The sequence below is a fragment of the Dreissena polymorpha genome, chromosome 2 (genome assembly GCF_020536995.1).
Source record: "Dreissena polymorpha isolate Duluth1 chromosome 2, UMN_Dpol_1.0, whole genome shotgun sequence".
NCBI classification, from domain to species: domain Eukaryota; kingdom Metazoa; phylum Mollusca; class Bivalvia; order Myida; family Dreissenidae; genus Dreissena; species Dreissena polymorpha.
The window spans coordinates 12,072,131-12,094,637 of NC_068356.1; the positions used below are offsets into that span (position 1 = coordinate 12,072,131).

Genomic DNA, 22,507 nt, shown 5'->3' on the forward strand with positions numbered 1-22,507 from the left:
ATTTAAATAAACGAGATCTCCAGAGGTAAGCCAGTTGAGAAATAAATAACGTCTTCGATTTACTTGATTAAATCGATAATACAAACATGGTAAAAGCCTGAAAAGGCACGATTAACTCGTGTTTTGTGTTGTTGACTTTCGAAGTCTGTGTTATTTTAGTATAGTTATAGAAAAAGAAGGATGATCGACAGGTTATTGGGTTATCAAAAGCGAAAAACGTATCATTATACTAAGCATTGCATCTGAGATACTGTTATGAATACATATTTTCTGAAGAGAACATTTAAGTGTTATGTGTTAAATATAGAATGTGTATTATTTACAATAAAGAACATGGTTTAGTTTGTTTAACACATTTTTGACCATGGGAGGTCGATCTCCAGGTTTAGAAGCTTTCGTACGGGACTGTTTGGATTCTACCAGATTTGTTCTTGTAGCGTAGATTTCCATGTACTGACCATGCGGCCTGCACTAATAAGATAAAGATTTGTTACTTTTTGCAAACGTTAAGAAATTGTCAGTAAAAATGATTGACACTAATATTATCAAAGTTACTGAGTGTGGATTTGGAATTTTAATCTAAACACTTTAAAATAATGTATTTAAATATATATGTTATTGTTTAAAGTTGACATTTAAGACAAATGGTTGTTGAAATTGAAGTGTTATTTTTTAAAGAACGTTTCTTAATTCTTTCATGTAGTATTTCACGTACAGTCGAAACCCGATAGCTCGAACTCGAACATTTAAATACACAAAGACACTAACCTAATATTCACTCCATGGTATCGTCCAGAAGGATGATATAAATACACGTCAGCTTTACAGCGTATATTTAAGAAAAGGTCTATATATAGAATGATAAACGCAGAATTGCTTACTAATTACGAGAGGAACGGTTTCCCAAACTATCACCTTGCATAAAATTAGATGTGAGTGAAAATTGGTTAAGTAAAAAATGGAACATTACTTCCTTTAATTAAAAATATCTTCACACAATAAAAAACGAACCATGCAAGTAAAAGTTCAAAATGCTGATTTAAGCAAAGAAGCTGTTAAGTAACCCACATGATCTATCATAAACATTACTGGTGCATTTATTACCACAATATATCTATGTTAGAAGTCAGATACACCAAACGCACTCGTGAGTGTATTTTGCATATTGATTTTTTCAGATATTTCAAATTCACGACAAAAACTATTACACTGTTCACATCTATAGTTTTCTAAATTTAGAGACACTTCAGATCCTCGTTGCGCAGTATTGGCTTCACCATTTCTTTAAGAAACCAGTATCTTTTAACTGGCAGAAATCGTTTTGAATATTCATAGTCATGCTTCAACCTCTTCAGGTTTTCATGCAGTCGAATAAATTTCTCATGCAATTCTGTTTTTAAATCCTTTTGTTCATCAAGTAGTTTTTGAAGTTCATCTTTACCCAGGTCCTTTATTTCTGCATGAAATACATGAACATATGAGCATTATAACGAGATAAGTGCGATACTAGTAAGTATTGTAACACATGAGCATTATAACGAGATAAGTGCGATACTAGTAAGTATTGTAACACATGCGCATTATAACGAGATAAGTGCGATACTAGTAAGTATTGTAACACATGTGAATTATACCGAGATAAGTGCTATACTAGTAAGTATTGTAACACATGAGCATTATAACGAGATAAGTGCGATACTAGTAAGTATTGTAACATATGAGCATTATAACGAGATAAGTGCGATACTAGTACGTATTGCAACATATGAGCATTATAACGAGATACGTGCGATACTAGTAAGTATTGTAACACAAGAGCGTTATAACGAGATACGTGCGATACTAGCAAGTATTGTAACACATGAGCATTATAACGAGATAAGTGCGATACTAGTAAGTATTGCAACATATAAGCATTATAACGAGAAAAGTGCGATACTAGTAAGTATTGTAACACATGAGCATTATAACGAGATAAGTGCGATACTAGTAAGTATTGTAACACATGAGCATTATAACGAGATAAGTGCGATACTAGTAAGTATTGTAACATATGAGCATTATAACGAGATAAGTGCGATACTAGTACGTATTGCAACATGTGAGCGTTATAACGAGATACGTGCGATACTAGTAAGTATTGTAACACATGAACATTATAACGAGATAAGTGCGATACTAGTAAGTATTGCAACATATGAGCATCATAACGAGATAAGTGCGATACTAGTAAGTATTGTAACACATGAGCATTATAACGAGATACGTGCGATACTAGTTAGTATTGTAACACATGCGCATTATAACGAGATTAGTGCGATACTAGTAAGTATTGTAACACATGAGCATTATAACGAAAAAAGTGAGATACTAGTAAGTATTGCAACATATGAGCGTTATAATGAGATAAGTGCGATACTAGAAGGTACTGTAACACATGAGCATTATAACGAGATAAATGCGATACTAGTAAGTATTGTAACATATGACATTGTAACGAGATAAGTGCGATACTAGTAAGTATTGTAACACATGAGCATTATAACGAGATAAGTGCGATACTAGTAAGTATTGTAACACATGAGCATTGTAACGAGATAAAAGCGATACTAGTAAGTATTGTAACACATGAGCATTATAACGAGATAGATGCGATACTAGTAAGTATTGCAACATATGAGCGTTATAACGAGATACGTGCGATACTAGTAAGTATTGTTACACATGAGCATTATAACGAGATAAGTGCGATACTAGTTAGTATTGTAACATATGAGCATTATAACGAGATAAGTGCTATACTAGTAAGTATTGTAACATATGAGCGTTATAACGAGATAAGTGCGATAATAGTTAGTATTGTACCACATGAGCATTATAACGAGATAAGTGCGATTCTCGTAAGTATTGTAACATCTGAGCATTATAACGAGATAAGTGCGATACTAGTAAGTATTGTAACACATGCGCATTATAACGAGATACGTGCGATACTAGTTAGTATTGTAACACATGAGCATTATAACGAGATAAGTGCGATACTAGTTAGTATTGTAACATATGAGCATTATAACGAGATAAGTGCGATACTACTAAGTATTGTAACATATGAGCATTATAACAAGATAAGTGCGATAATAGTTAGTATTGTTCCACATGAGCATTATAACGAGATAAGTGCTATACTAGTAAGTATTGTAACATATGAGCGTTATAACGAGATAAGTGCGATAATAGTTAGTATTGTACCACATTAGCATTATAACGAGATAAGTGCGATACTCGTAAGTATTGTAACATATGAGCATTATAACGAAATAAGTGCGATACTAGTAAGTATTGCAACACATGAGCATTATAACGAGATAAGTGCGATAAAAGTAAGTATTGCAACATATGAGCGTTATAACGAGATAAGTATGATAATAGTTAGTATTGTACCACATGAGCATTATAACGAGATAAGTGCGATAATAGTTAGTATTGTACCACATGAGCATTATAACGATATAAGTGCTATACTAGTAAGTATTGCAACATATGAGCGTTATAACGAGATAAGTGCGATACTCGTAAGTATTGTAAAACAACATCATGCATGTCATTGTTGATGGTCTGTTAGAAATATTTAGGCTACCCAATATTTTAGCAAAACTATTTTCTCTTCGAATGACTGGACAACAAACCCAATATTTTAGCAAAACTATTTTCTCTTCGAATGACTGGACAACAAATGAACTAATTAACCCAAATATAGCTTTATTGTCGTGAGCGTTTATATTTATTAATTCAAGTTATATCAGCTACTTATTTCAACAAAACTACAACGCCTTGAAAAATAAATCAACATACTGACCATTTTCTTCAACAGCTTGGTCAGTTCGCTCTTTTGTCGCCCTTGAATACGCCTCGGCGTGTTGAAGCAATTTAGAAGTGCTAGACGTAGTTCCTTTTCGCAACCTTGCAGATGCACTGGTGTTAGAAGCAACAGGCCTCAAGTATTCGCCTTCATTTTTGGCAGCCGCGTTTAATACTTCATCTGTGATACACGTCTTGATCATTTCCTTGAGTTCATTGTACCGCCTATGGGCGAAATGCCCCTTGCAGTTTCGAAATTGTTCGGCCAAGTGTCGAACCGCCGCATAAACATCTTCGTATCGGTGCTTCAAACCACGTACATGCCGTAAAACGGCAGCATATTGGTCCCTTATGTCCCCTGAAACCAAGGGGAACATTAGTAATGCCAGTAAGCACGTTTTGAATAACAAACATTGTACCGGATTAACATTGAAACATATCTTCCGTCTATCGTTGAATAAAATGATTCATGTTTAAAAATCGCTTATTATTAAGATAAATCAGAATCAGTATTTCATATTGTTATATGAGCTACTTACCTGAGTTCTTACCCATTATAAAGTATTGAAAAAGCGACCAGTATATTCCAAGGCAATATGTGCAGTTTTGCTTTCAGTGCGCAATTTGTGACAATGTATGTTCGCTGTTTACAGATTACGTGTACTAGGTACATTCGAGTGTATTTGCATAAAGGCCGGTTGATATTTTGCATAGGTGAAGTGAGGTTCAATGCGATTTTCAGTACCAGTTTAAGATTTAACGAAGGTGTTTAAATATTTGTAATACATATGTAAATTCTTATTTTCACAAAATATGACTGGGTAAAAAATAAAGCATGACATATTTATATATCTCCGGTTATTAAAAATATAGAATCGAACCTAACATGGGTAATTGAACTTATCGAATCGAAACTAGCATGTAAACGTTGAACGGTTGATAACAAAGTCATGTTTGGACAATACAACTTGATTCTATTCAATTTCAATGATTTTATTTAATGATACATGTAAACCGAAGATCATTATGCACTCAACCAGTGATACAGGTGGTTATTTGCATTGCCTACGTACAGATTAGATAAGAGAAGTGGAGCACGCGAATTAGGTGTCTTAAATACACAATGGTTCGAAACTTGTCACAGGGTGAATACTACGTTTAATTCAAATATCTCGAGTCATAACATAACGCCATATACAGGATATTTATTTATTTCAATGCATGATGAAATTCATTTCAAGTGAGGTTATAGAAATATAGAATATTATGTGAGTTTTTGATAAAAAAAATCAAGTTTATCATGCGAGTCTGAGAACCATGGTAGCGCGAGGATTGCCGAGCCGAGCATGAAAAGCTTGATTTTTATCCAAAACTCACAAAATATTCAATTTTTCCTATTATTTCCTCCCTTTTTCTTAAATAATGTTCAAATATCGCATTTTTGACGATATTGTTTTTCCGTAGTTGATACAAACAGAGTCTCTTTTTTTTAAAGTCGAGTGTTATCTAAAAAAAGCGATGGTACAAAGCTTAAATGGGCCTTTTCACAGATTCTGGCATGTATTTAAGTCTGTCATTAAATGCTTATATTGATAAATGTAATCATTGGATCTAAAAAGCTCCAGTAAAACTAAACAAGAATAAAATTAAAGAAAGAAAAAAGTAACCCCCAGGCTCATCTGGGCTCGAACCACTAACCCCTAGAGTAAGGTCCATCGCTTAGACCACTCTGCCATCCGAGCTCATACAATGAGTGATGTATTTTACGCTTAATATAAGCAACTCTCCTAGTATCACAAAATATAACGACAACAAAATCCCCATATTATTCAATCGTTTCGCGTTGCAACGCTTTTTTCAGGTTTAAAAATCGTCAAAAGATGTATATTATGACATTTTAGAGAATGGTAAATGTTCAGTATTACTGTTTTCTTACAAATATCACAACTACAACAAAATTTGCAAATCTGAAACATATTTTTTTTATTTTGTCTATTTACCAATACATGAAAAGGCCCCTTTACGATTTTACGATCGTTGTTATGCTATCGATTTACATCTGGTAATAGGATAATAACATATTTTCTGGCTTGGCAAATCTCTATACACTATATGTTGTTTTGTAATTTTTTATCGCAGAGCAGATGTAACTGATACACTTTTCGGTTTGATTTCATTCCGCCTCAGAAAGTAACAATTCTTGGTTGAATCCAACAAATGAGTTGTAAAATTGTTATTAAATTGGAATGTAAACTATTTTCGTGCTTTTTAGATTGAATCGTGATTTGTCTAGGTAAAATTATTTACACTTAAATGTTTTGTGAATGTTTTTGGCGAAGGGTTAGTTTTTTTAGCTCCTTTAAACCGGTTTAACCCCCTAATTCGTTGACGTTGACCGTTCCAGTGCGGTGGTCCCAGTTGTGTTCATCAAGGTATGCTTGTTGTGTTCTTGTTTTTCTTGTATAGCACTTTCGTTTTTGTGTTTCACTGACTTGCAATTGGTTCCTTGATATACATGAGGGAAGTCAAAGCTTTCTTCTTTGTTTGTGACGCTGGAGGTTCAGATTGTTTGTATTTGCTGCAATGATTTCACAGATCGCCGGATGCTGTAAATAGTATTTTTCCATGTCGTTAAATACTTTAAATGCATTAAACGAGACAAGCACATGGAGTGACAAAACTATATACCAAAATAATATTAGTATTAAACATTATTTTAGCTAAAACTAGCGACTTGCGGATAAAGAAAATAACAAACTAACAACGAGCATAAATGGTTTAATACAAATTATTGCTGAGGCGCTAAATATATACAAGTGATTTGAAGAGCTTTGAAAAAATGTCAACGTTTTATTTTTCAATTTAAGTTTATTCATGACTGAACACATACTACGAATGTTTACATCGGTCACATTTGTTTACTTGCCAGTCTGTTAATTATTTCTTTTTATAACGTTTCTGATAAGTACTTTTTAATTCCACTAGTGCACATTTATCCTTAATACTAACACAATATTTAAGTGTTATTAAACATTTGACGGATAACATAAATAAACTCCGCCCACTTTCTGTGATATAAGAATAGGTATGGCATTGAACAAATATCGATCTGTTTCGCTATTTGAATCGCATTGCTGAATCAGGAATTATTTTGATGTAAAAAACATGCAATTAGCACAAACATACGTGATAACTTCAAAAGAAAATATAAAATTTGCATGTTAAAAAATCACATACATGTAAGTTCACAATCTCATGTGTACAATCAACAATAACAGCGCATGTTTTATTCATAAATTTATCGTCTTAATTATCTTTAAATCTACACGACCACAGCCCATAATATGGCATCATAATCTATGTGATAATTACAGCAGGATTCTTTTTGAAGGTGTTTTCGTTGAGATTTCAACAACGGAGTGCGTGTTTAGTGTCTATTTTAAGTTCAAGTTGTATCAATATGTAGCAGGAGTCGACTTATGTAAGGACAATCTGGTAGAACCGCGGTGGTTAGGGATTGCATTGATTCTCCTCAAGTTCTGACAGTCATTCCCGAAGTGGGTCAGAAGCTGGCGTTTGTCCTTATACTGCTAAGGGAGAGCTTATATAACATCAGCACATACACCATTCAAACCATTATGGGGTTTACATAGCAATATAAAGATAGAACGAATACATTTAAATTATTGCAAATTATTATTAGGAGTCTGAAGGCAAACACAGAATAACTTTATATATGGAGAACTAGGAAGAACGTCTTTATCAGTCAGACATAGCATTAATGTAATTAGATATTGGTTAAAGATAGTAAACACACATGATATTAAATATGTAAAACTTGTTTATGATATTATGTTCCGAGAATTAGAAACATACCCCAATAACAGTTCTTGGGCCTACATGGTTAAAAGTCTATTAGGTAATTGTGGTTTAAACGATGTGTGGCTGAACCAAGGGGTAGGGTATGTAGAAATATTTTTGATTTTTTTTAGAGTAAGAGCTACAAATATGTTTATACAAAATTGGAAAACCGAATTGAGTGAATCAACTAGAGCAAAAACATACATATTAATATCCGATTTTAAATTAAAATCCTATTTAAGTGATGTAAGTATTCCGAAGTACAGAATGGCTCTCTCTAGATTAAGAATCTTGGACATAAGCTTAAAGTTGAAACGGGTAGATGGCAAAAACCAAAAGCTATTCCTTATTAAGAAAGAAAATGTACTCTATACAATGTCTTATTAGACGAATACCACTTTGTTATGGAGTGTATATTATATACTGATGTAAGAAATGTTTATTTAAAACCATGTTATTACGTAACACAAAATCTGCTAAAGTTGATAGATTTATTGACCTCTCAAAATAGTAATATTGTTAAAAAATTTAGCTATGTTTATTTTTAAAGCATGGAAAATAAGAAATACTTATAATACATATTATGATTAGGGTAGGACTTTTGTATATATTAATGCACAGCCTCTCGCTGTATATTGTATTCTCTCAAATATCCAATACTTTGCTTTACACTGTACCGATATATTGTTGATGTCATGATTCGAATGAACTGTGACTTTGTTTTTTGAATATTGTATGTGAAAATTCATGTTTACTCATGGGCATATTGCCTACTGTATTATCAAATAAACTTTATAAGGGTAAGATTATAGAGGCGGATCTGATAATTTCAATTTGATATGTGCAACTCTAGATGAAGGCGATGTCACAAATCGATTGTCCGGTAGCGTCACTCGGCTGCACAGCTACGCCGATCGTATTATAACATCTGTTTCTAGTAAGGTTACACAAGCCCCAACCAAAGCGAAATTCGAGCCACAAGGCGCTGACATCATCACGGTACGATGAGAAAAGCTTCAGAGTACGATGGACCACACCCAGGAGATGCCGCAAACCACTTTTCCTCCTTAATAAGAGCTGATGCGCGGACAATCATGTTTGCCACAGTTTTGTGGCGCCTATTCCGTTCGTTAAGCTAACATTGCGTTGGACTTTCCAGACACGCCAAGGCCACTTAGGCTGCATCGGGGCACTGATGTTTGCCACAATGAGACGGTGTCTGCACAACGCGCTTCTGTGGGCATTGTGACAGAATCTCTTCTTCCTCTCTACTTGAACGACAACCGGGCACGGCTGTTTTGTCACAGTGTGCGGGCGACAGCCACACCAGCCAAAGTTGCAGCTAATTTTGAGTCACGACTTGACTGGGCTACCAAAGCGCTTTCATTTCAATTAACGCAACAGCTTGCTACTCCATTCAAAATTGCGTAACTATTTTGATGAGCAACATTGGGACATATAAGGTTGGTGCCTGACATGTAAGGCAATCGAGTTTGATACCATCGTCACTGAGGAGCGTGGACAAGAATCGTTCGTACAGCTGATACAGCGTTAGCAAGAGAGGTTCGGTGCAAGGAATTTCCTGGCACAACCCACGGCCAGTTACCGTTCACTAACCAGGAGCCTAAAGAGTCGATGGAGGATTTGTCCCACTTCATGCTATCGACTTGAGCTTTCAGCGAGCTCCCACCGGCATACACCACCGAGCAAGCGGTCTCGAATTTCTGCCAACGCCTTGCTAACGCGCAAGCGCACAATGGAATCAGGTTGCATTAACACAATTCCGTGTGAGATGCTTTGAATCGTATCAAAAAGCTGCAGGGACGGTTGCACCGCATACCAATGGGGGAAACAACGTTTACTTCTCAAATCGTGGAAGGTGTCAAGATGGCGGCGAAGGAAGCAGTAAGCTTGCTTACCAGAAAACCATCGCCCACCGAGATGAGTACCCCGCCGATGGTCCGTATCATGGGGCTAGGGTAGCGATCTACGTGGTTACCTGAACAACAACGGGGACTATTGAACTTTACCGGTACGTAAAAAATAATGAAAAAGCGTATAGTGGTATCGTTGTTAAGCGCGCAACACCACTTTGTCGATAGTGGTAAACAACTGCGTACCGGTAAGGTTAGTTCAATGTAGCCCAACAAACGCTCGCCGAGGAGAGTATTCAACTGATGGTCCCTGTCAGGGGGGGGCACCAAGCATAAGGTAAGGGGTAAAAACCCAAATCGTTATTGGTATTACATTTGTAAGTTTTTGAGTTGCTGTGTTTGTGTGTGCGTGTTTTTTTTTTTTTTTTTTTTTTTTTTTTTGGGGGGGGGGGTTGGGTCCAACTACAGCCGACGTTATCTCCCAGGTACTACTTCTTTGCAATGCCCTGGTTAGAAACGCGCGCGTTGTGTCGCGAATCCGTTCACAACATGTTATATTTGTGGCAGTTTGGGGCCTTACCAGATGGGATTGTCTTGAAAACAACAAGCCACAACCGGTATGAAACACCGGGCAAAACTTTTAAAGGAGTTACGGTCTGGCACATCGGCCAAGGTCCAACCTTGAAGCTGGCGCCAAAGCTGAGGAGAAAGAAATCGCAGCGGCCAGCCGCTGAGTCAGCCGGAAGTGGTTTATGTCTAAGTTCAGCTGCGCAGTTGTGCGTTTAGGTCCAGGTATACGCAGCGCCCGCCTCCCAGCCAACGTAATGACTACGGGTATATTTCTATAATGATTTGTGCACCAATAATATGTCCCGAAAAATGTCAATGCATTGTCCTGATAACAGATATGTAAATAGAAGAACTGGAAATCGGTTACCGCTTGTATGATGTGCAGCCAGCTGTATGAAGCCCCGACCGATACTAATAGTATACTGGGGTTATATATTTTGGTAAGTCGGGAAAAGCTATCATGAAGATTGGGGAAGTCGTTCTGGTCTTTGATGGTAAAATTTGATCTGAGTGCTTTCACTGCTATCTCTAAATCAATCGATACAGCAATCGATACAGATAAGGCCCCGTGGGTCAAGGAGCGCGTGAGAAGTGCATCGACATGCGTTTCAGGGCGGATTTATGATCCCATGCAATAACTGTGATAAATAGAACCACGCATCATGTGTGAATGTGACCACCGAGATTGCGTTGGACATAAATAATTATTAATGCACCTCCTGCTAATGTTGTTTTGTATGTTTCAAACGCAATAATGACAAGGGCGTCTAAGGCCGAGCTTACAGCCACGGTGGCCAACGTCCTTCGGCTATACCGATTGTACCTCTAGGAGGCAGATGACACACGTGGCTCGATGGTGAACCACACTGCAGAGTGTCTCTGGCCCAGAACAGGAGGTTCTTGTGTTACGGAAGGGCATCAGGGCACTAATAGTCGCTTTCGATTCTTTAACAGAGCAACGAGGTGCATTGTCCGAACCAGTATTGCGGCGGAATCCCGCACTTGGTGTTACGAAATGGCACCTGGTTGTATGTGTCACTTGATGGGTAACCCGGCGCTACTTCAGAGCACAAGTCTCACATCAGTGTTACGAGAGGGAGTTTTCCTTTGGGAGGCTCAACTGGTTCCGTCGTATCGTTGGGACATTAGTTTCTACCAATTTCTCTTCCAAATACTGGTATCGTTCCTTTTGGACAAATTGGGGAAGACTGTAGTCAGGCTGCAGAATCAACGGGGTTTTCAGGTACACACGGGCTGGACAGAATGTAAAAACATCGTTTAGAACTTAATTTTTTCAAATATCTCACGTTGTTGTAATTCATCTGCAAAAATCGTTAGTGCATGAAAGACAGTTTTTCTTGCAGTTTGTGTTGATAACTTAATGTGTACGAATAAATCCTTGACAAAATCTGAAATCGTCGACCAAATTTCGAGTTACATGAAGCATAACCGCGCAGTACACAAGGAATTTTTTTTATCAAGAACACATTATTAAATACAGTATTTCTGATGTATTTCAATGGCATAAGCAGCATAAAATATGTTTTATGCACTAGTTGAAATTCTTAAGAAAAAATGTTTAAAAAGTTATTTGAATAAACGTTTAATTTGGAACCCTACAAAGTCATGTGATCTTGCACCCTGATAGTACCAGGAATCAGTCAACATAGCAAAGAAGTACGGCGACCAGTTGTAGTTGGAATTAGTTCTGGGCAATCGAGAACCAGTTGATGTGTGCAAAGAAAACTGGATATTGTTGGTGAGGGTTACATAACACTAAACCATTTTGTATCCCTCTGAAGTAAAAATTAGTGACTTTTTTCTAAATAGTTTATTTTTTTCTTCGGGTTCAAAAGCGAGAAAGCGATCGTACCCATGCTTTGTTAATCCCTTACCGGTGAAACCGGAGAGGGACTTATGGTTTGCGCTCTGTGTGTCTGTCAATCTGTCATACTTTTCTGGCTCCTGCGATAACTTTAAAAGTTCTTCATTTTATTCATGAAACTTGAGGCATGGACAGATGGAAATATGGAGATTATGCGTGTCATATCATTTCGTTCTTACGTCAAGAATTCTGGTTGCTATGGTAACAAATAGACTAGAATGCTGAAAATGGTGGAATCTGCGATAACTTTAAAAGTTCTTCATATTTTTTATGAAACTTCAAATATGGATATATGGCAATATGGAGATTATGCACGTCATTTCATTTTGTTCCTACTTCAAGAATTCTGGTTGCTATGGCAACAAATACACTACAAATCTTTCTGAAAATGTTTGATCCTGCGTAGGTAGGGGACTTTCATTGCTTGGCAATAGTCTTATTATTATTTTTTCATGTATTCTATGTGTGTCTGCAATATTTCATGATGAGATTACATTGAACCATGAATGTTTGGAGTGCGTTTATTGAACTACGGGGCTTTTGTCGAATTTTCACTTTCGAAACTTTGTTTATCGAGGGTTCATGCCTCTTGGCGTATTTTACTTTCAAAGATGTTGAAAGACCATATATTCTTGACTGCATTTATAGAAAAAGGAAAGCTTTATCTTTACAATGATATCAGTCATGTAAAATTTGATAAATAGAAAATACAAGAACAATGCTTCTAAAGTTGTCAGTTTTATAATGAAACCCTTTGAAAAATTGAACTACATGTAGTGTAATTCAACCAAAGCAAGACATATGTGTTAGCGATATCGCGTGAAGATTCGAGCTGTGCAAATTGGTAAATGTATGCAGGTTCAAAAGAAACACAATTGTATCAGGAGTGGGACTCGTGTCAAGTTTTCCCATTGTTTGACATTGTTTGAAGTGACAAAATACATTTAACTACTGTAAAGCTTGTTAATACATCATGTTATTATGAATTTGTAATTATTTATAAAAAAATAATTATTAATATTTTACAATTCGCGATACAATACATATCAATACAAACTAAAATCACAAATGCGACATATTCAAAATGACAGTTCTTATTTCTAAAATATCCGAACTTTATCCAGTGAAATTGTCAATAATAGTTCAACATTTAACACATCATTTGATGATGTTATAGTTGATGCAAGTCTCATTTGGCAAGAATTCCGTTGGTTGCGACAATTTAAAATCCCTTTAATTGCATTTTTAGTGTTTTTTGTTGAGTGTTTAGATTTCGAACATTTTTATCCTACCGTTCATGTAGTCTGTGGTCTTCATTATGTATACATTAGTAACACAATATGTAATACACAATCGATTTTGTTTTTGTTAGTTGATGAACGTTATTAATCATGATTGTATGTAGAATTATTTCGTGTGTGTAAAGTTAGATACAAGTCGATCCATGTTGACGTCTTTAGGCTGTCTCATTTGTATACTGTGCTGTATTTGCAAATCGTTAAAGATTAGCGGATTGATTTATTTTAATTGTGAATTTTCTAGTTTTGAACAATACTTTTAAAAGAAAATGTGAATAAGAAATTGAACATGTGGTTGGTTAATTTTGATCCAACGTTATATCGCCTGATACCACATGCTATTAAAAGTCTTTACTCATAGTTATGAGTAAATTTATTATTCTCTATTCTCAAAATACTATTAAAATCTCATCATCTTCATAACCCATATCATCATCATTATCAGTATCATACAAATAATAAACCAAAGACAAAATAGGAGTGAGTGCTTGTATTTGACAGGACTTTCAACATATAAATGCAAAAAACAATTCTTCTGACGCCCGTATGTGTTGTATGTGCAATGGATATAGACCTCAACGGCACCGCTCAATTGATGAGTCTCGAGACGACTGGAAACGGTGTAACATCTTTGTTCAGGTGTATAAAGAACTGAAACGATACTATTTAAATGCTGTAGGGCATGTAATTATGAATACTTCACATGCACATGTGTGTCATGTGAAAAAATGAAAATTTATTCATAACAATTAGACGTCAAGTATATATCTCAAATAAAGAGTTACTGTTTGAATAAACTGATCACGGCCGATGCCCAAAGTGCTCACAGGACGCCCCCAATGCCCATCAATCACGCCAACTTGCTTAAATATTATAAATTAACAATTGTGAAACATTAATTTGTTCAAAGAAGCTGCTAATATCTGCAAGATTCATCCATCACCACCAATCAAGAGAAGTGTACATGACTTCACGTACACCCCATACAATAATCAGTAGTAATAAACGATTCAGGTAAAACCGCGAGCGCGATACGCAACCCTACTGCCATTTTTTTGTTCTTTTTTTTTCTTTTAATGGCAGGGGGACGTATGAGGACCCATGGCTCGAGACCCGTGTCTAGGTCCCTTCATCACCTCCCGAAACCTCTAATTTTAGAGAAATCTACAAATAAGCAGCTATTATTATACTGTAAACATTACGTATTATTTAGTAAAAAATGTAGTTAAAACATTATCAATTTCATTGCGCAAATTAACATAACAAACAAACATAACATCAAAAGCATCCCGCACACACCCCGGACATCAACATAAAAACAAACAAATCACTCAAACCATAAAATCCATAAAGCACCTAAAAAGAATGTTGATAAATCATAAGTATTCCGAGAAAAATATAAATGCATATGACGAACAGCTATATAATCCGACTTCAACATCTAACCAGTCACACCAAAATGAAAATATTAAGTAGTCGTACAATAAGAATGTCTTTAAAATTAAACGTTTATTACGAAAGACAACAAAAAATAATAACACTGAAATTTAAACATACCAATATTTCAATAAATATGCTGGAGGTACTATCTCCAGGAAGTGAGAGTCTCGAAAAACATGACACCCATAACTTAAAAAACCTCATTCAAACACAATATTAAGTAAAAAATGAGTCAAAATAATCAAGAAAACTTAGCTGCTTCAGACTTAAATGAAAATACACCCAACGTCTTTCCCAGTATAGGAATCGGTTTGTGTTAAGATCCCATCTCACATGGACTAAAAACCGAACTCAAAATATACTAAATATAGACTTTATAATTGCAAAATTATAAACATAAAAGCAATGTAACCAATTATTTAACCATACATTTGCTCATTAAGGGCGGGCGGGCGTGGGTTATCACCCTTTCGTTTCATTGTTCCATAACGTTTGCCTGTCAAATACACCCTCGAATGGCGACTCAATAGATGTGCAAATCATATATACCCCAAAACGAAAAACTCGTGCGCTTTCGCGCTAAAACATGCACACAAAACCCGTGCATTATTTGCGCTAAACCATTACCATAATCTCTCTTCTAAATAACACATAATATACCATACTATACCGTATTTATCAAACCGAGAATATTTTCATTTACTCATAGTTATGAGTAAATTTATTATTCTCTTTTCTCAAAATACTATTAAAATCTCATCATCTTTATAACCCATATCATCATCATTATCATTATCATACAAATAATAAACCAAAGACAAATTAGGAGTTAGTGCTTGTATTTGACAGGACTTTCGAATAAAACAAAAGAGAGAATACAAATAATATAAAACATAAAATGAATACCCAAATATTCTCCACCATGTTATATACCTCTCAAACTGTATTTTAACTGAAAAGATACAATTACAAACATTTGTAAAAGCAATAACAATAATTCAATCAAAATAGGCACACTATGGCCTTCAACAACGGTCAACTGACCACACAAGCCAACTGGCTTATCAACATCAGGCATACTCTGGCCTTTACAAACGGTCAAATGACCACACAAGCCAACTGGCTAATCAACATCAGGCACACTCTGGCCTTCACAAACGGTCAAATGACCACACAAGCCAAACGGCTAATCAACATCAGTAACACTCTGGCCGTCACAAACGGTCAAATGACCAATCGAATAATGCACAAGAGAATTAAACAGATAAAATAAAACAATATTTACAAAATTAATGATAAACATTAAAACGGAAATAAAAAATATCATACTCATAATCCTTATAATAATAATAACATACTACATAAACCATACCTTTATGTTCTCCAATACTTAATATACCATTCGTACTGTCCAGTTACTGCACTGCAAAAAATAAACTTGCAAAGATTGTTAATTCCATGTGAACATGCTTTTTTAGAAAATAAGGTCAACTCACAAAAGCCAACCGGCTTTCACACATCAGATCAACTTGCTTTAATAAACGGTCAACTGACCATACAAGCCAACTGGCTTACCAAATGAGGCCAAATGGCCGTAAACAAATTGGTCCAATGACCAAAAGGAACATACACACAACACAAACACAGAACTTAATAATACTCAAAAGCATTTCCAAACCATTTATATAATAATATATTATAGTGTCTTTACATGTGCTACGAACAACATATCATACATTTCAAATCACACATACATAAATAATGACTTTTCACAAATCTAAATTTAGCGACATCGATAATCTGTCTTTCAAAGAATCTTTAACATATCCGTCCTTAGTGGAAACACTTTTCCATCTACCATGTCTTTGCCAAAGTCTATCCACAGTCTTATTATTGGCACTTATAGATGCTCCACCAGCAAGAAAAGAATGAAGTCCATATTTAGAAGAAACATAACCCAATAGACTTAACTTCTTCTTAAAACTATCATTTATAGCAGAATAACTTATATGCTTATTATTAGAAATCAATTTGAAACAGTGTTTAACATTACACAAATAAACTGGTCTAAACACATAATCAGTAGATGAACATGCAATATCTGCAACACACAAATACTTTTCAAACAATTTCACAGGACATGGGTCTGTATTAGTTTTTGCAATCAGAACAGTATTAACCTCTCTTTAAATGTCCGTTTTTTGACTTTTCAACTTTAATATCACAATGCGTATCTAAAAATACAACATCTGATCTTTTAACAGACAAAATTTCACTTATCCTAAAAAACCAGCATAAGATAAGAAAAAGATTGTAACGTCTCTTAAATACCCCAAATAACAATCGCTCTCAGAAACAAAAGTGTGATAAAATTTCTTAAATATATCTGATGTAATAGGCTCTTTTTTAACTACCGGCTTTGCAATTCTCCGAATGCAACCAAATAAAATACATCATAATAATCCTAGTAATAATAATAACATACTACATAAACCATACCTTTATGTTCTTCAATACTTAATATACTATTCGAACTGTCTAGTTACTGCATTGCAAACAATAAATTTGCAAATATTGTTAATTCTATGAGACTTTCGTTCTAAGAAAGTTCGGTAACCTGACAACACAAGCCAACAGGCTTTCACACATCATATAGACTGGCTTTAAAAACGGTTAACTGACCATACAAGCCAACTGGCTTTCAAAATCAGGCCAATTGGCCTTAAACAACTTGGTCCAATGACCACAAGAGACATGCACAAATACCAAACACATGTTACTAATGTTCTCACAATCAATACGTATGTTCTGCTCTTAAAATTAAAACTACCGACTTGACATTTGTTTTTAGGTTCAATTCACCAACACAGACATACTTTAAGCTACTGATCAAACCCTGGCTCAAATTATTAAATTTTGACAAGAATTTTAAGAATGGATTTATACTTGCCTGACAGAAATATACATAAGGATATTATTCCCGATTAAACATCAACAATCCGCTAAAAATAACCATCACGTGATCTATTCTCATCATCACGTGATCGGAACCTCCTTTATATACCATGCGTAAACCCCGTTAGTCAGTTTTATTTCGGCGACAAATCATCACCGAAAATACATATAGGGGAGGTGGGTGGTAATATGTCAGGCAAGTATAAATCCATTCTTAAAATTCAAATTCTTGTCAAAATTTAATAATTTTACTTCATGATTTATACTTGCCTGACAGAAATATATATAAGGATAGATTACCAAGCAATACTAACCTCGGTTGTGGTTGTATTTTCGGTGTATATCCTCAGTATCTGTCACGTCTTCTAAATTCTTCTTAGAAGACTAAAAAGTATCAACTAGATACTGTTCTTCATAACACCAAATGAAGTATTTACACCCAATGAATTTACCTTCTTGGTAACAATACAAATATATGAATTTCAGTAAAATTCAATGTCTCTCCAACACAATCCGTCGGAAATAAACTGTTTCTTCAATTTATTCCTTGTAACTCTTATTCCATGATCATTGTTCAATTTTTTTAAAAGGATTTCTTTATCCCATTATAACATAAAAATCATTGTAACTCTGATGTATTTACATCTCTGAGATAAAATTTCATAAATGTGCTTTCTCTAGACCAATCTGCTGCCTCCAGAATGGAATTCATTGAAGCACCATTAAAAAGTGCCCAAGAAGGGCCAATTGCTCTAGTTGAATGGGCTATAACTTTCATACTTTTATCTTCATAAGCCAGGCGTATGACCTTGACAATCCAGGAACTTAAAGTTTGTTTCGACACCTTCCTATGAGGACTGTTGATACTCAAAAACAATGCTGGTTCATCCTTATTGTCTTTAACTCGGAAAGGTTCTGTTTTCTTTAAATACCATGTTATTGTCCGCTTTGGATCAAGTAACTTATTATCTTTAAAACATGGCACAAAAATCTTTTGAGCTAGATGAGAAGGTCGATCTTGTTTAGCCAAACCTTGACGTAAGAAAGTTATGCCCTGTTACTGAACTGTAAATGCACCTTCTCCCAATTTTAACGCTTGTGGGTCTCCGACCCTGCGAAACGTTGTGATTGCTACAAGAAAAATTGTCTTGTAAGTAACATATTTAAGTGTTGTTTTAGCCATTGGTTCAAAAGGATATTTTTGTAAAGCTTTAAGAACAACATAAAGGTCCCATTCTGGAGCTAGTCTCCATACAGGAGGACATTCATTAAATACACCCTTTAATATTCTTATTATATGTGGATGTTGCCCTATGGGTCTTTCTCCCACAGGTGGTAAAATTGCAGACAGCATTGACCTATAGCCAGAAATTGTACGATATTGCAATCCATCATGAAATAAATCTGCTAAAAAGTCCGCACACTGGATTATAGTTGCTTCAAATGGATTAATTTTCCCTTGTGAACACCAGCTACAGAATCGTTTATACTTGGCATTATAATCAGCTTGTGTGCCTGACCGCCAACTGGATCTAAGTAATTTTCTAGCTTTTTCTGAAAACCCTGTTGTTGCAAGGTGTCTGTCGATAACAACCATGCCACTAATTGGAACACCCTTGGATTCGGATGAAGAATTTGAAATTGAGGTTGGCACAACAGGTTGGGATTTTCTGGTAATTTTATTGGATGAGCTATGGCTAGTTGTAATAATTGTGGCGTCTGGGCCAAAATGGGGCTATTAGAAGTATTGTGCATTTGAATTGTTGTATGTACTGTAGCACTCTCGGAATAAGGCATATCGAGGGAAATGCATAGGCGAACATCCCTTCCCATGAAATTGTCAACGCATCCAATGCCAAAGCTGTTGGATGAGGAATTCATGAACAAAATATCTGTGTCTGTTTGTTCAGATGTGATGCAAACAGGTCTATTAACGAAAACCCCCAAATTTGAAAAAGTTGATGCACTACATATTTGTTCAAAGTCCATTCTGTTGGTTGAATTTGAATTCTTGATAACTGATCGGGTAGAACATTCAGTTTCCCCGCAATGTGAGCTGCTTTGATTTGAATATTCTCTTTTATTGCTAACTGCCAAATTTTCCATGTTATCATACATATATATGTTGAACGTGTTCCCCCTTGTTTGTTCAGATATTGAACTACCGTTGTATTGTCTGATCGAATTAGAACAACTTGATTTCTCAATTGTGGAAGAAAATGCGACATTGCTCGAAAAACCGCTTCCATTTCTAGGCAATTGATATGTCTCTGTTTGTCTAATTGGGACCAACGACCTTGTGTTATCAAATTTCCCAAACAAGCACCCCAAGCATATGTGCTTGCATCTGTTTGCAATGTCTTTGTTACTACTGGGGACTGAAAAGACCTGCCCCTTGAAATGTTGGCTGGGAGTAACCATTAATTCAGATGTGGAACTAAATGACATTGTAAAGGGATCTGATATGTTAGATCTTTGGAACTTGGTTTCCAAAAGAACAATAGATACAGTTGGATTGGCCTCATATGAATGCGTGCAAACTGAATTATTTCTACACACGACGCCAACAGGCCTAGGAGATGTAGATACTCTTTGGCAGTTGACAATTCTTTGGAAAGGATGTTCTTTACTGCTATCATTATTTTGTTTTTCCTTTCCTGTGTAGGGTACACCATGCCTTGTTTGAGATCTAACACACTGCCTATATATGTAATTTTTTGTTTTGGATCCAACTGAGATTTTTTTATGTTTATTATAAAACCCAAATTTACAAGCAGATTTATCAATTTCTCTCGATCCTGGAGAATGCCTAATCTGGTTGCATTTAGACCTAGCCAATCGTTCAGATACACTGCCAACCTTAGACTTTGTTGCCGTAGATACGCTGCAATTACTGTCACACATTTTGTAAATGTTCTTGGTGCAACTTTGGGCCCAAAAGCCATAGCTCGAAATTGATAGCTTGATTCTGTACACAAAATCTGAGAAACATTCTGTGCTTTGGAAATATAGGCAAATGTAGATAGGCATCCATCAGATCGAGATATATTGCATAATCGCCTTTTTGAACCAAATTGAGAACTGACTTTAGTGTTTCCATTTTGAAGTGTATTGTCCGTAGATACCGGTTGAGGGGTTTTAAATTGATAACTGGTCTCATTCCCCCCGTTTTCTTGGGAACAAGGAAAAATGTGCTGTAAAAACCTTGATTCAGGTTTTGATATACTGGTTCTATTGCCTCTTTTTTAATAAAGAGTCTATCTCCTGTTGCAGAATAGACATATTGTTTTGAGATAATTTTGTTTGGATAATGCCGTTGAATTTTGGAATGTTTTGAAACTCCATTTTTTACCATCTCGAATGATTGACAAAACCCATTGATCTGTTGTTATCTGTTCCCAGTTGTTTACAAAATTCTTCAGCCTGCCCCCTACCGGTATCTCGGGATTGATCAAAAGCATATCATTTTTTTGTATATTTACCTTGAAAATTGCTACCCACCGTAGAGGTAGATTTCTTCGAGGTCTTTGGAAACCGCGGGTAAGACGCAGTTGCTGTAGCCGGCTTGTACTGCTGATTAACAGCACCACCATAATTGTTGAAGGAACGGTAGTTCTGGTTCCTATGTTCATCTCCAAACCGTGCACGTTTCCACGGCTGTTCAGGTGTGGATAATGACCTACGCTTTCCCCTCCTATCAACCTCGGGCAAAAGGTCTGCAATTTGTTTGTTGATTTCAACTCGATCCTTTAATGTTTGTTCTAAACCCGGACCAAAAACGCCTTCATGGGATAAGGACAAGTTCCATATTTGATTCCTTATGTCCTTTGATTCATTTAGGCCAGTATCTGCCATAGCACATTTCCTCCTTATGAGATGATGAATAGCTCCTGTTCGACCCAATTGGTCCAATGATTTAGTGTTCATGGCAAAAATATCACGTACACATTGTACAGCACTCTCAAGATTTGCTTCTTTACTAGATAATGTTTGCAACAAATTTCCTAGGGCTTGTTGCATGTACAAATTCACAATAATGCCCATCCTAGCTGCATGCTGCCCTTGGAATGCCAACTTCTCAATATCACGCAAAGGTTGTGACACTAAATGTTGTGACTTCATTGTGGCTTTAGAACCAAATCTCTTAAGCAACAGACTGCTAACAATTGTATCAAGGCTAGGCACACTCAACATTTCCTCTGCTGACTCTGCCACTGGGAATGAAGTGCGATAAGCATCTTTGAAAGCCGAAATACGCACTGGTTTTTTAGCTCGCCACGACTCTTTCAAGACGTCACACTGCGCTTTGTCTAGAGAAATTACTTCTTTATATTTATCTGATTTTGTTGTTGCGTCTTCTCCAAACATTTCCCGCAACAAACTTTGTGTCTTGCTAGAGTATTTTGTAAACCGTGCATTGTTCTCTTCATCGCTATCATCACTGCCATTCAACAACGTATGGCTAGAATCATCGTCATCGCCCAGTAAGTCCGATCTCTCCTGTCTACTAGGCTGAATAGACAAAGTGTCTTCTTCCTGCCCCAAAATATCTGGCGGAATGCTTTTTGTAGGTATGCGAACCACTGTATCAGCTCTGGACGCCCCAGGAACAGTGTTCAAGTTACTTGGTCTCTGCCTGGCTGAACCAGCAGTATCCAACACAACTGACATCAATTTATCGAGTTTCGAGTCAAGAGAACAAAACCGCTTGTCCATTTCGCTGACATTTCTGCGCAAATTCTCAAAATCAGCCTGGCTGGCTCTAG

The 22,507-nt window shown here is 35.9% G+C and overlaps 1 protein-coding gene across 4 annotated transcripts in view; it reads right to left on the bottom strand.

The window, feature by feature from the left end:
• Positions 1-1,021: 1,021 nt before the first annotated feature.
• Positions 1,022-22,507, bottom strand: part of LOC127865886 (uncharacterized) — a 177,588-nt gene continuing 156,102 nt past the window's right edge. The window contains exons 1-3 of one of the 4 annotated variants that reach the window (XM_052405934.1): positions 4,410-4,565; positions 3,857-4,216; positions 1,022-1,456 (exon numbers count right to left, since the gene is read on the bottom strand). In XM_052405934.1, coding sequence (XP_052261894.1) covers positions 1,236-1,456; positions 3,857-4,216; positions 4,410-4,413 — 585 coding nt within the window. In that variant the 5' untranslated portion in view covers positions 4,414-4,565 and the 3' untranslated portion in view covers positions 1,022-1,235. Of the gene's footprint in view, positions 1,457-3,856; positions 4,217-4,397; positions 4,566-22,507 lie in introns of those variants that run through there. The other 3 variants (XM_052405933.1, XM_052405932.1, XM_052405931.1) reach the window with 3 other exon arrangements.